The 10,010-nt window shown below is 50.0% G+C and overlaps 1 protein-coding gene across 1 annotated transcript in view; it reads left to right on the forward strand.

The window, feature by feature from the left end:
* Positions 1–7,907, forward strand: part of nfs1 (NFS1 cysteine desulfurase) — a 31,300-nt gene extending 23,393 nt beyond the window's left edge. The window contains exons 12-13 of the mRNA XM_070896397.1: positions 1,856–1,945; positions 4,571–7,907. Coding sequence (XP_070752498.1) covers positions 1,856–1,945; positions 4,571–4,634 — 154 coding nt within the window. The 3' untranslated portion in view covers positions 4,635–7,907. The remainder of the gene's footprint in view (positions 1–1,855; positions 1,946–4,570) is intronic.
* The last annotated feature ends 2,103 nt before the right edge of the window (positions 7,908–10,010 follow it).

The following is a 10,010-nucleotide window of genomic DNA, read 5'->3' on the forward strand; positions in this document are numbered from 1 at the left end:
CCCCCAGTACTGATACGGAGTATTCCACCCCCCCCCCCCCCCCCCCCAGTACTGATACGGAGTATTCCACACACCCCCCCCCCCCCCCAGTACTGATACGGAGTATTCCACCCCCGCCCCCAGTACTGATACGGAGTATTCCACCCCCCCCCCCCCCAGTAATGATACGGAGTATCCCCCCCCCCCCCCAGTACTGATACGGAGTATCTCCCCCCCCCCAGTACTGATACGGAGTATTCCACCCCCCCCCCCCCCCAGTACTGATACGGAGTATTCCCCCCCCAGTACTGATACGGAGTATTCCCCCCCCCCCCAGTACTGATACGGAGTATTCCACCCCCCCCCCCCCAGTACTGATACGGAGTATTCCACCCCCCGCCCCCAGTACTGATACGGAGTATTCCACCCCCCCCCCCCCAGTACTGATATGGAGTATTTCCCCCCCCCCCCCCCCCAGTACTGATACGGAGTATTCCACCCCCCCCCCCCAGTACTGATATGGAGTATCCCCCCCCCCCCGCCCCCAGTACTGATATGGAGTATCCCCTCCCCCGCCCCCAGTACCGATACGGAGTATTCCACCCCCGCCCCCCCCCCCCCCCCAGTACTGATACGGAGTATTCCACCCCCCCCCCAGTACTGATACGGAGTATTCCACCCCCCCCCAGTACTGATACGGAGTATTCCACCCCCCCCCCAGTACTGATACGGAGTATTCCACCCCCCCCCCCCCCCCAGTACTGATACGGAGTATTCCACCCCCGCCCCCAGTACTGATATGGAGTATTCCACCCCCGCCAGTACTGATACGGAGTATTCCACCCCCCCCCCCCCAGTACTGATATGGAGTATTCCACCCCCCCCCCCCCCAGTACTGATATGGAGTATTCCACCCCCCCCCCCCCCCCAGTACTGATACGGAGTATTCCACCCCCCCCCCCCCAGTACTGATACGGAGTATTCCACCCCCGCCCCCAGTACTGATATGGAGTATTCCACCCCCCCCAGTACTGATACGGAGTATTCCACCCCCCCCCCCCCCAGTACTGATATGGAGTATTCCACCCCCCCCCCCAGTACTGATACGGAGTATTCCACACCCCCCCCCCCCCCAGTACTGATACGGAGTATTCCACCCACCCCCCACCCCCCCAGTACTGATACGGAGTATTCCACCCCCCCCCCCCCCCCCAGTACTGATACGGAGTATTCCACCCCCGCCCCCAGTACTGATATGGAGTATTCCACCCCCCCCAGTACTGATACGGAGTATTCACCCCCCCCCCCCCCCCCAGTACTGATATGGAGTATTCCACCCCCCCCCCCAGTACTGATATGGAGTATTCCCCCCCCCCCCCCCAGTACTGATACGGAGTATTCCACCCCCCCCCCCCCCAGTACTGATACGGAGTATTCCACACCCCCCCCCCCCCCCCCAGTACTGATACGGAGTATTCCACCCCCCCCCCCCCCCAGTACTGATACGGAGTATTCCACCCCCCCCCCCCCCCAGTACTGATACGGAGTATTTCCCCCCCCCCCCCCCAGTACTGATACGGAGTATTCCACCCCCCCCCCCAGTACTGATACGGAGTATTCCACCCCCCCCCCCCCCCCCCCAGTACTGATACGGAGTATTCCACACACCCCCCCCCCCCCAGTACTGATACGGAGTATTCCACCCCCCCCCCCAGTACTGATATGGAGTATTCCACCCTGCCCGCCCCCCTCCCCCCCCCCCCCCCCCCCCCGCAATGCTGATATGGAATATTCCACTTTCCAGCTCTTGGTCTGTTTATCTGTGTATCTGGTTTGGCTGCTCTGTGACGCTGACACTGTCACGGTTTGATTGCAGGTTTGGGATCGGACGTTTCACTACGGAGGAGGAGGTGGATTACACAGCACAGAAGTGCATCCAGCACGTGCAGAGGCTGAGGGAGATGAGGTGCAGTGTTGTATTCATCAGCTCAAAATGTGGAGGGGAAATAACCAGTGACTGAAATGATCCCGTTTTTGCCACTACATTTAAAATGAGTGTTACATTTTTCAATGACTAAAACGATGATTAAACGACAATGGTCACAAGTCCACAACGTCTGGATCCGATTCAGGACTTCAGACTGACGAATGAAGTCTTAGTTGACAATTCCAGTGCCAATTACTTCTCAACATTTCTTGTCTTGAGAAGGGAGACAACAGTTTCTTATCAAATATAAATCTCAAGCAAAATTCCTGAAAGGCTAGAATGAAAGTAAGGAATGGAAAAGCGGGGGAAAAAATGTTCCCCAAATTTAAAATAAAAGAAATGATAAACGTACAACTAAAATTTGGGATCAATGGGCGAGACTGAGATGATCTAAATTTCCTCTGAAGACTAATAATAAAATGAGACTTGCATCTGAGTTGTGGAGACTAGTCTAAAAATAAGATCAAAATGAATGTACAGGCAACTCTCGATTATCCGGGTCCCTCGGGGATTGGGCTATGCCGGGTAAACGATTTCTCTGTTAGAGCGATTGACATTACAAAGTTAAAGCCCGATGCCTTCCCCGGCCGAAATTTTAAGTCCCGTTACAATGGTTTCCCATTGGATCCCTGTGCGGGTAATCACGAGTTGCCTGTAGAACTAAAACACTGGTCGCAGTGTATAGCTGAGTTTCTTCTGCAGATAATGAATGTTGCAGGCTACAGATTGATACATATCCTTAGGTTAATATATCTATCGCTCTCTCTAACTCTTATCTTTAAAGCTCTATCATATATAATATAAATTTGCAGCGCAGAAGGAGGCCATTTCAGCTCATTGTGTCCGCGCCGGCCGTCAAAGAGCCACATGGCCCTCGGTCAGCAGCCCTGAAGGTTACATATAAACCTATGAACAATGGCGGAAAGGCAAAGAGCACCCAGCCCAACCAGTCCATCCCACACAATTGCAATATATATATATCTCCCTCTCGCTCTCTCTTTATCTCTAACACTATATATCTATTCCGCATATCTCTCTCTGTCTCCCCCCCCCCCCCATCAGAATAGCAGCTATCAGCCATAGAAATGATGTCAGGTTTTTTGATTATTGAGGGAAGTATCACTGTAAGACTAGAGGAATAATTTTGATCGATAGTTTGTCGTTAAATGGTGTAGAATTGATGGAAGAACAAAAGTTTAAAAACAGTTGGCAGCTTCTCTTAATCTAATACATTATGTTTGTACACCTCATGGTGAGGGATCTCAGTGCTAGAAATTGTGAGACTTCCCACTTCAGGCTGTCTGTATCAGGCATGTGTCCAGGTGCCCACATTTTCGTCAAAAACTGATGGGGAGGGAAGGGAGCGTGTTCTCGGTTTGGTATCCTATCGTCCACCTAAGACATTCATTGTGCGCCAGGCAGGTCGAGGGAGTGGTAAAAGATCTGCAAAGTAAAAAAATAATATATTTCTTGAAAGGCGTCAGCGTTGCTGGCAAGGCCGGCATTTATTGCCCGTCCCTAATTGCCCCTTGAGAAGGTGGTGGTGAGCCGCCGCCTTGAACCGCTGCAGTCCGTGTGGTGAAGGCGCTCCCTCAGTGCTGTTAGGGAGGGAGTTCCAGGATTTTGACCCAGTGACGATGAAGGAACAGCCGATATATTTCCAAGTCGGGATACTGTATGACTTGGAGGTGATGGTGTTCCCTTGTGCCTGTTGCCCTTTGACCTTCTAGGTGGCGAAGGTTGCGGGTTTGGGAGTGCCATTTCAGTGGAGTTCCAATTCCTATTGGACACGAGTCCACGTCACACAACCGCCACTAATTGGCATGGAATTGGCAATCTCGTACAGGCAACAGGAGGGCTGCTGTGGGGGGGAGCGGGGGAAGAGAGGCGGGTTTGGAGAATGTCGACATTCGTGCAGACGGCGGAGCTCTTCTGAAATTGAGACTGGCCTGTTATTGGGGCAGCGTAGAGGGGAGCATCACTCTGCAACTAGCTGTGCTTATACCCGGCCTCTAGCGTACATGACGCTGACATTGGCTGCCTAAAATGGGGAAAGTTCCATCCCCAACGCTAACACAACGAGCATCTCTTCTTGATGAGTGCTTTTTAAAAAAAGGATTCTGCAAATCTGTTGTGGGACAAAATGGATCAACGTCTTGTATCTAGGCCGCCTTGCACAACAGGAGCACCTATCTGAGTCACATTGCTGGGGAAGAGAAGAGCTTTAACATATTTATTTATATATGTTTATATTTAGTTTTTAAATTTAGATATATATGTATATATATTTTTTTAAATGAGATATATTGTCTATCTGAACTGGGAGTGTGTGGCACCCCTCTGGACGGCAACTGGGAACTAATACAACTCCCCAACAACAACTTGTATTTATATAGCGCCTTTAACGTAGTAAAATGTCCCAAGGCGCTTCACCGCTGTGTTACAAGACAAAACAGATAAATTTGATAATTTATACAATTTCCCTCACCTTAAGTACAGATTTATTATTTTATTTTAAAAGAAAGTTGGTCCCTTCAACTTAACATAATTTTTGATCTCTCTCTCATTTTGATTCCCCCCTCTTTTTTCATTTGTATTTTGCAGCCCTCTCTGGGAGATGGTGCAGGAGGGCCTGGACCTGAAGAACATTAAATGGTCTCAGCATTAGAACGTTCTGGAAGGAGCCGACCGGCGGGCGGTACAAGTTGTCGCGCTCGGTGACCGAGCGATTGGGCACCACTGGAATTCCGCTTGCTGTACTCTGCGGAGCATCGTTAGTTTACACAACGGGCAGATAAACAGACCAGCGCGCTGTGCCTCGCTCACTCGACATCGAGTTTTACCCCCTCTCCGTGACATACTGCCACGGTTTGTGTAAGCTTAATATATATTTCAATAGCTGATCATAAATGGTTCACTTGTGTCCAAAAAAAATCCTGCTGGTGGATATTGAATGAAATGCTGCTTTATCTCACTTGTCATTGTGCCTTAACCTGTTGGCAGTAATGTCTCCCCTCATTTTTATTCTCGGTACGTGGTCCCTTTAAATTTGCTGCGCGGTATTTTTTTATTCCAGTGGGTGAGCATGCCCGCGCAGCTTAGGGAGGAATGTTAGCTGGGAGTCACCCAGTTCCCATATAGGCACCCGTCCCAATTCCTCAGAAGGTCTCGTCTTATTAAACGCAGCACTTGCCACGATATTGAGCACGACAATCCCCGGGTTTTTTAAAAAAAACTTGTGACACGTGCGGAACTCGTTGAGCTGAGTTGGGGTAGCAGAATCAAATGGGCCTCGGTTACCCCACCCTTTTCCCTCACACCCCACCCACCGGGAGGGCAGAATTCGATGGGGGTTCCTGTGCACTACTCTCCCATAATTCCCACTGGGTTGTGGCTGCATGCAGAGCTTGGGGTCAGAAGTGACCAGAGTTGGCTACGATGCCCTTCACAGTCGGTCAGTCTGTACAAATCACTATCTGGCTACATTCCAGGGGAGTGCACACTCGGGATGCGGCAACAGTGGGATGGTGTCACACGTGGAACCCCTAAACCCCCTCCCCCCCCCCCCCCCTCCCAATCGGGAGAGGAGGAGTGGGGGAAAGGTGGGGAGGAACATTAAACCACTAGCGCATCTCCCAGGGCAACATGGATTCAATTATTCTCCATTTCCCTTTAAGAATGTGCGAGTGATGTTATGGGGATCTGGAGCTTATGCTCCATCTAGTGGTCCAAGCGTGCAGCTGCAAGTTGTTTTAGAATGAGAATATCCTGTTACAATACCACCTCGCGTGCATTAATATAGGAATTTAAATTAGCAAATTAAATTCAAGTCGTGAAAAGTATGTGTTCATCAAAATAAGCATATCAATCAAATGCAAAACTGATGAGCAGATCAAGCTATTTCTGGACGAAAGAAATAACATAGTCATTCAGCTAAACATTTGGATGGGAAGCATTCAGGAACCTGGCAGCCTTCCCGAGATTAGTCCGAAAACCATCACACGCCGCTATTTATGGCAGGGAGATGCGCTGGGGCAGGCATTCTGGGGCAGCAGTGATCTCAGGAGGAAGGAGACATGGGCAGTGTGGCAGGAGCAGTCTGCAGAATCCATCGCTCAAAGAAATAGCACTCGCATTCGGGAACAGTTTGTTCCACGGGAGGAAGGGCGGGGGGGGGTGGGGGGGTAGGGGGAGTTGGCAACGAGGAGATCTTGCTTTAGGGACAGGGAGGGGATCGGGAGCTGATGATGCGCCACCTTGTGGTAGAACTGTGAAGCTGCAGGCGTGACTCAGTGCTGTCCACATAGTGCACGAGCGACATTGCATAAAACTATAGAGGATCTAAAGACCAGATCTGTGACTTTTCATACTGAGCATCAAGGGTATGCCACCAGGCTGTTTGAAACTGTACGAAGCTGCAACTTGTAACACGGACTCTCGCATCCTGTATTACCATAATGCGTCTCATCTTGGATTTCCTCCTTTTCCTCAAGTTGCCCCGTTTGGAAGAAGTTGACTTATGCTGGGATGCACCTGCGCAGAGTTTGGAGCTGCTCTCCTGTTGCTCACCCAGGTGGGCCGTTATTGTGTGAACTAGGCGGCGAGCGTTGTCAGTAATTGTGTGGGTTAGGAGGAGAGGGAAGCCGTGCCCATTTGATCCTTGCCCACTGCCCACACCTTCAGCAGAGGGTTTCGAGTCAGTGATCGGGAACGGGAACCTCTCCGTGCTGCACTCCCACTCTCAGACTGCGCCAGGTTGGGTCTAATACTGCAATGCGTCTGGCAGCAACTCGATTTTAAAAGTGGGGGGGGTGCGGGAGTGGGGGCTTTCATCTTGGGGTTGGTCAGGGAAGGTGATCCCAGGAAAATAGCATAACTGAAGTGTCTCCCCGGGGTGCTCTGCAGTGTATCCACTCACTTCCCCTCCGTCTTTCGGATGGGAAGTTAAACCGAGTCTGCCCTCTCGGGTGGATGGAAAAGATCCCATGACACTATTTCGAGTTATCCCCGGTGTCCTGGCCAATATTTATTCCCCAATCAACATCAGTAAATCAGATTATCTGGGTCATTATCGCATTTGTGGGAGCTTGCTGTGCGCAGTTTGGCTGCTGCGTTTCCCACATTACAACAGTGACTACACTCCAATAGTACTTTGGGTGTAAAGCGCTTTGGGAGGTCCGGTGGTGGTGAAAGACGCTATATAAATACAGGTCTTTACATCTTGTATACACAGTAGCCTCTACGTCCCGATATTTTGAATCGGCGGAACGATTGCAATCATCCACTGCCTCTTAAATTTGAGTTTGGAGCTGTGTTGATCCAATTGACAATCTGACTGCGAGAGGCCACAGGGATAGCGGGTTTGGGGAAACATGAAAATCGGCCGATTGCAGCGTGGGCTGTGACATTGACGGGGTAGAGTGAAGGGATCTTTACTTTGAATCTACCCTGGCTTAGTGCTGAGGCTGGGGCGCTGAAATAGGCAGTGTTAAATTTCTGTCCGGTAACACGCCTCTGAAAATTAAAACGTCACCTGGAATCAAACCGCCATTTATTTCTTTGATGCATTCTGTTACTTAGAGTTTCATCGCTGACAAACCATTAGGGTCTGGGTCACACTTCAAACCCGTTAATTGGGATAAAATGAGGACCCTTTAAATCAAACATTTCTGCTTATCTAGTTTGTGACAATGAGGGTAGGCTGGGAGTTGCATTGGAATTTTTACTTTTCGTGTTGTTGCATCAGGGGGACTAAAGAATACGCACAATTTATGCTTCGAGACGGTTTTATGTCTAAACCTGTTTGGGTTCCCAAGGAGCCACGATGTATATTGCTGACCTGCTGCTTTTCTGAACTGCGTTGTACTTTATTCACCAGTATCAAACTTTACCAATGCTTTATGTACAGGATCTGTGTTATTAAAGGGTGGTGTTGTACGTCTCTGATCTCCAATACATTTCTTTAAGCAACACTACCCTAATGTGGAGACAGTACTCGATGCTGTTCGGTAAACTACAAGAGCATTTTCTACTCAAAGTACGATACGGGAACGGTAGCATAGTGGTTATGTTACTGGACTTGTGCAGGGGCCTGTACTAATGATCTAGAGACATGAGTTCAAATCCCACCATGGCACCTGGGGAATATAAATTTAATTAAATAAATCTAGATTGCAAAGCTATTGTCAGTAATGGTGACCATGAAACTACCGGATTGTCGTATAAATCTATCTGGTTCACTAATGTCCTTCAGGGAAGGAAATCTGCCGTCCTTACCCGGTCTGGCCTATATGTGACTCCAGACCCACAGCAACGTAGTTGACTCTTAACTGCCCTCTGAAATGACCTAGCGAGACACTCAGTTGTAACAAATTGCTATGAGAAATAATAAGAATGAAACTGGCCGGACAGGCCGGGATCGACCTCGGCACGTCAATCCTGCAAAGTCCTTCTAACGGGAGGAGGAGACTCCACGAATATTCCCATCCTCAATAATGGCGGAGCTCAGCACACGAGTGCAAAAGACAGACGTGCCAAGTGGATGATCCATGTCGGCCTCCTCCTGAGATCCCCACCATCACAGAAACCAGTCTTCAGCCAATTTGATTCACTCTACGTGATATCAAGTAACTCTGCAGTGAATACAGCAAAGGCAATGGGCCCCGACAATTTCAGCTATTGTGCTGAAGACTTGTGCTCCAGAACCTCTAGCCAATCTGTTCTAGTACAGCTACAACACTGGCATCTATCCAACAGTGTGGAAAGCTACACAGGTATGTCCTGTCCACAAAAAGCAGTATAAATCCAATCCGGCCAATTACCGTCCATCAGTCTACTCGCGGTCATCAGCAAAGTGATGAAAGGTGTCATTGACAGTGCTATCAAGCAACACTCACCAATAGCCTGCTCACCGTGGCACAGTTTGGGTTCCATCAGGACCACTGGGCTCCAGACCTCATTGCAGCCTTGGTCCAAAAATGGACAAAAGAGCTGAATTCCAGAGGTTGGTGAAAGTGACTGCCGGTGACATCAAGGCAGCATTTGACCGAGTGGTATTAAAAAGCCGGAGTAAAATTGAAGTCAATGGGAATCGGGGGGTGGGGGGGGAAACTCTCCACTGGCTGGCGTCATACCTAGCACAAAGGAAGAAAGTTGAGGTTGTTGGAAGTCAATTATCTCAGGCCCAGGACATCGCTGCAGGAGTTCCTCAGGGCAGTGTCCGAGACCCAACTATTTTCAGCTACTTCATCAATGACCTTCGCTCCATCATAAGGTCAGAAGTGGGGATGTTCAGTTCCATTCACAACTCCTCAGCTAATGGAGCAGTCCATGCCTGCATGTAGCAGGACCTGGACAACATCCAGGCTTGGGCTGATAAGTGGCAAGTTACATTCGTGCCAGGCAATGACTATCTCCAACAAGCAAGAGTCTAACAACCGCCCCTTGAAATTTAATGGCATTACCATCGCCGAATCCCTCACCACCAACATCCTAGGGGTTACCATTGACCATATGCTTAACTGGACCATCCACATAAACACTGTGGCTACAGGAGCGGGTCAGAGGCTGGGTATTCTACGGTGAGTGCCAAAACTCCTGATTCCCCAAAGCCTTTCCACCATCTACAAGGCGCAAGTCAGGAGTGTGATGGAATGCTCTCCACTTGCCTGGATGAGTGCAGCTCCAACAACACTCAAATTCAGCATCATGCAGGACATAACAGTCCGCTTGATCGGCATCCCATCCACCACCTTCAATATTCACTCCCTCATCCACCGGCGCACCGTGACTGCAGTGTGCACCATCTACAAGCTGCACTGCAGCAACTCACCAAGGGCAGCAGGCGCATGGGAGCACCACCACGTCCAAGTTCCCCTCCAAGTGTCACACCGTTCCAGACTTGGAAATATATATCACCGTCCCTTCATCCCTGGGTCAAAATCCTGGAACTCCCTCCCGATCAGCACTGTGGGAGCACCTTCACCACACGGACTGCAGCGGTTCAAGGCGGCAGCTCACCACCACCTTCTCAAAGGGCAATTAG

Source organism: Pristiophorus japonicus, chromosome 12 (genome assembly GCF_044704955.1).
Source record: "Pristiophorus japonicus isolate sPriJap1 chromosome 12, sPriJap1.hap1, whole genome shotgun sequence".
Classification (NCBI taxonomy): domain Eukaryota; kingdom Metazoa; phylum Chordata; class Chondrichthyes; family Pristiophoridae; genus Pristiophorus; species Pristiophorus japonicus.